Raw genomic sequence first — 3,018 nt, 5'->3', positions numbered from 1 at the left:
CCAACCAAAAAAACTGAACATTTCTTCTCCAAAACAACTCATCCAACTCTCCGAGAAACTGCCTTGCATCAGACCTGGTTTCTTTTTGAACAAATAACTACTCCAACAACTTCCCTTCTACCTCCTGTGTTCAACGGGCAACATTACCATATTTGGTCAGTCAAAATGAAGGCTTACCTAAGGGGCCAAGGACTCTAGCAGTATGTAGAGGAAGAGAGACAACCCCCTCAGCTGGGACCAAATCCCACTCTTAACCAAATTCGAATGCATGAAGAGGAAGCATTAAAGGCTCCAAGAGCCTTGTCCCACATCCACTCAGCTGTCACAGACCTTGTTTTCACAAGGATTATGGCATGCAAAACAGCCAAGGAATCATGGGACAAGTTTAAAGAGTTCATGGGAAGTGACACTACAAGAAATATGCAGGTTTTGAATTTGAGAAGGGAGTTCGAAACCTTAAGGATGCAAGAGGCTGAGAAAGTAAAAGAATATGTTGATAAGTTGATGAACATTGTCAACAAGATCAGATTACTTGGGGTGGAAATGTTGGACAACAGAATAGTGGAGAAGGTAGTGGTAAGCTTGCCGGAAAGTTTGAAGCCAAGATCTCATCCTTGGAGGACTCAAAGGACCTGACTCAGATCACATTGACTGAGCTGGTCCATGCTCTGCAGGCGCAAGAGAAAAGAACGCTCCTAAGACTAGAGGATGTAAATGAAGGGGCAATGTTAGCAACCTATAAGGGCAAGACTGTACAAGGGAACTGCAGGAAGTTTGCTGGAGAAAAAAGAGGAAAAGAAATGGCTAATAACTAGTGGAACAAAACTTGTGGGATAAAGAGTTTTCTGGCCTGTTCTCATTGCAAAAGGAAGGGACATGCAGAGCACAAATACTGGTTCAAACCTGGTATACAGTGTAGGGCTTGTAAGCAATTTGGCCATGTTGAAAGAGTGTGCAAAAAAAAGGGAGAGCAGTCCCAACAGCAAGCTCAAACAGCTGATGAACAACAGCCAGTGCAGGAGACAAAACAACTATTTGTGGTCCAAACCTGTGATGATACATCGCTAATTGACAGTGGGTGCACACATCATATGACACCAGACTTGAGCTGCTTTGTGAATATAGATCACTCTCATCGGTCAAAGATTAAAGTTGGGAATGGAGAATGGAAGCAAGAGGCAAGGGAGATGTTGCAATTCAAACCCAAAGAGGTACAAAACTAATCTCAAATGTACTTTATGCCCTTAACATAAGTCAAAGCCTTTTGAGTGTGGGACAAATGTTGGAAAAGGATTATGCATTGCATTTTCAAAACCAATCCTGCATTATTCAAGATAGTGAGGGAAATGAAATTATGAGGGTGAAAATGATAGGGAAAATCTTTCCTATTATGTGGAGAGTCACACCACACAAAGCTTGCAATACTAGAGAGGATGAAAGTGAAATGTAGCATAAGAGATTATGCCATGTACACTATAGAAATTTTAGTGAAATGCAGTCTAAAAATCTAGTCTAGAATCTGCTTATTGTTGAGCAGCCGAGAGGTGTGTGCAAAGTTTGTCAACTAGGTAAGACCATTCCCAGTGAATCAAGCTTGGAGAGCCTCTAAAAAACTCCAGCTTGTTCACTTGGATGTATGTGGCCCCATGCAAACCTTATCACTCAATGAGAGCAAGTACTTTGTATTGTTCATAGATGATTGGTCTAGGATGGGATGGATTTACTTCCTAAGACAGAAAAATGAGGTGGCTGGAACATTCAGAAAATTCAAACTAGAAGTAGGAAATTTGACAGAAAAATCCATCAAAACCTTGAGAAGTGATAATGGCATTGAATACACTTCTCAAGAGTTTGAAAAAATATGCAATGAAACTGGAATAAGACATGAATTCAGCAGCCCATACACTCCACAACAGAATGGAGTTTGTGAGAGGAGAAACAGGATAGTCATGGAAATGGCAGATGCTTAATGGCTGAAAAAGAACTTCCCAAACCATTTTGGGCAGAAGCAGCAAACACAAGTGTCTACCTACTCAACAGAATTCCCACCAAAGCCTTGAAAAATCAAACACCTTTTGAAGCTTGGACTGGAGTCAGACCAGCAGTGGATGAACTGAAGATTTTTGGAAGCCTTTGCTACGTCCTAGTGCCATCTGCAAAGTGGACAAAGCTGGAGGATAAGGCTATGACTGGAATATTTATTGGCTACAGCAGCCAATCCAAGGCCTACAAGATTTATATTCCTGACTCTAGGAAAGTAGTGGTGTCCCGGGATATCAAGGTTGATGAGAGAAGAATCTGGAACTTGGAAAAGGGTAGAGCTGATGTAGATACACAACCTCAACTGAGTGAGGTTTAACCTGATCAAATTGAAGAAGATTCAGGGGAGGAATCACAAGAAGAAGTTGCTGTTAGGGGAACTAGAATACTAGCTGATGTGTATGACAGGTGCAACTTAGCACAAATGGAACCTAAAAGTTATTTAGAGGCTGCACAATCAGAATCCTGGAGGAGTGCCATGAAGGCGGTGCTTGCCATGATTGAGAAAAACCAAACCTGGAAGCTGGTGGACAGACTAGAAAACAGGAAGGTTATTCAGGTGAAATGGATTTTCATGAAAAAGCTGAATCCGGATGGGTCAATTCTGAAGCATAAGGCCAGGCTTGTAGTCAAGGGATTTGGTTAGCAGTTTGGAGTGGATTTCTTGGAAACTTTTGCTCCTGTTGCCCGGCATGACACCATCAGGTTACTACTTGCAGTGGCTGCTCAATTCTCCTGGAAGGTGTACCAAATGGATGTAAAATCTGCCTTCTTGAATGGCTGGTTAAATGAAGAAATATACATTGAACAACTTGAAGGGTATGTGATCCAAGGAGAATAGGGAAAGGTTTATTTGCTGAGGAAGGCTCTGTATGGCCTAAAACAGGCTCCAAGGGCTTGGTACAGCAGGATTAATGACCACCTGCTGAACTTGGATTTTGTTAGGAGTCCAAATGAATACACTCTATAAATTAGAGA

At 41.8% G+C, this 3,018-nt stretch overlaps 1 protein-coding gene across 1 annotated transcript; it reads left to right on the top strand.

Moving 5' to 3' along the window:
- The first annotated feature begins 264 nt into the window (after window positions 1-264).
- Window positions 265-1,223, top strand: LOC116114713. The gene is made up of 3 exons (XM_031400845.1): window positions 265-576; window positions 675-772; window positions 869-1,223. The coding sequence occupies exons 1-3, from the start codon at window positions 265-267 to the stop codon at window positions 1,221-1,223; spliced, it is 765 nt and encodes a 254-aa protein (XP_031256705.1).
- Window positions 1,224-3,018: the final 1,795 nt, after the last annotated feature.

Source organism: Pistacia vera, unplaced genomic scaffold (assembly GCF_008641045.1).
Source record: "Pistacia vera cultivar Batoury unplaced genomic scaffold, PisVer_v2 Contig720, whole genome shotgun sequence".
In the NCBI taxonomy this organism is placed as follows: Eukaryota; Viridiplantae; Streptophyta; class Magnoliopsida; order Sapindales; family Anacardiaceae; genus Pistacia; species Pistacia vera.
This window is presented reverse-complemented; position numbering and strand designations above follow the sequence as displayed.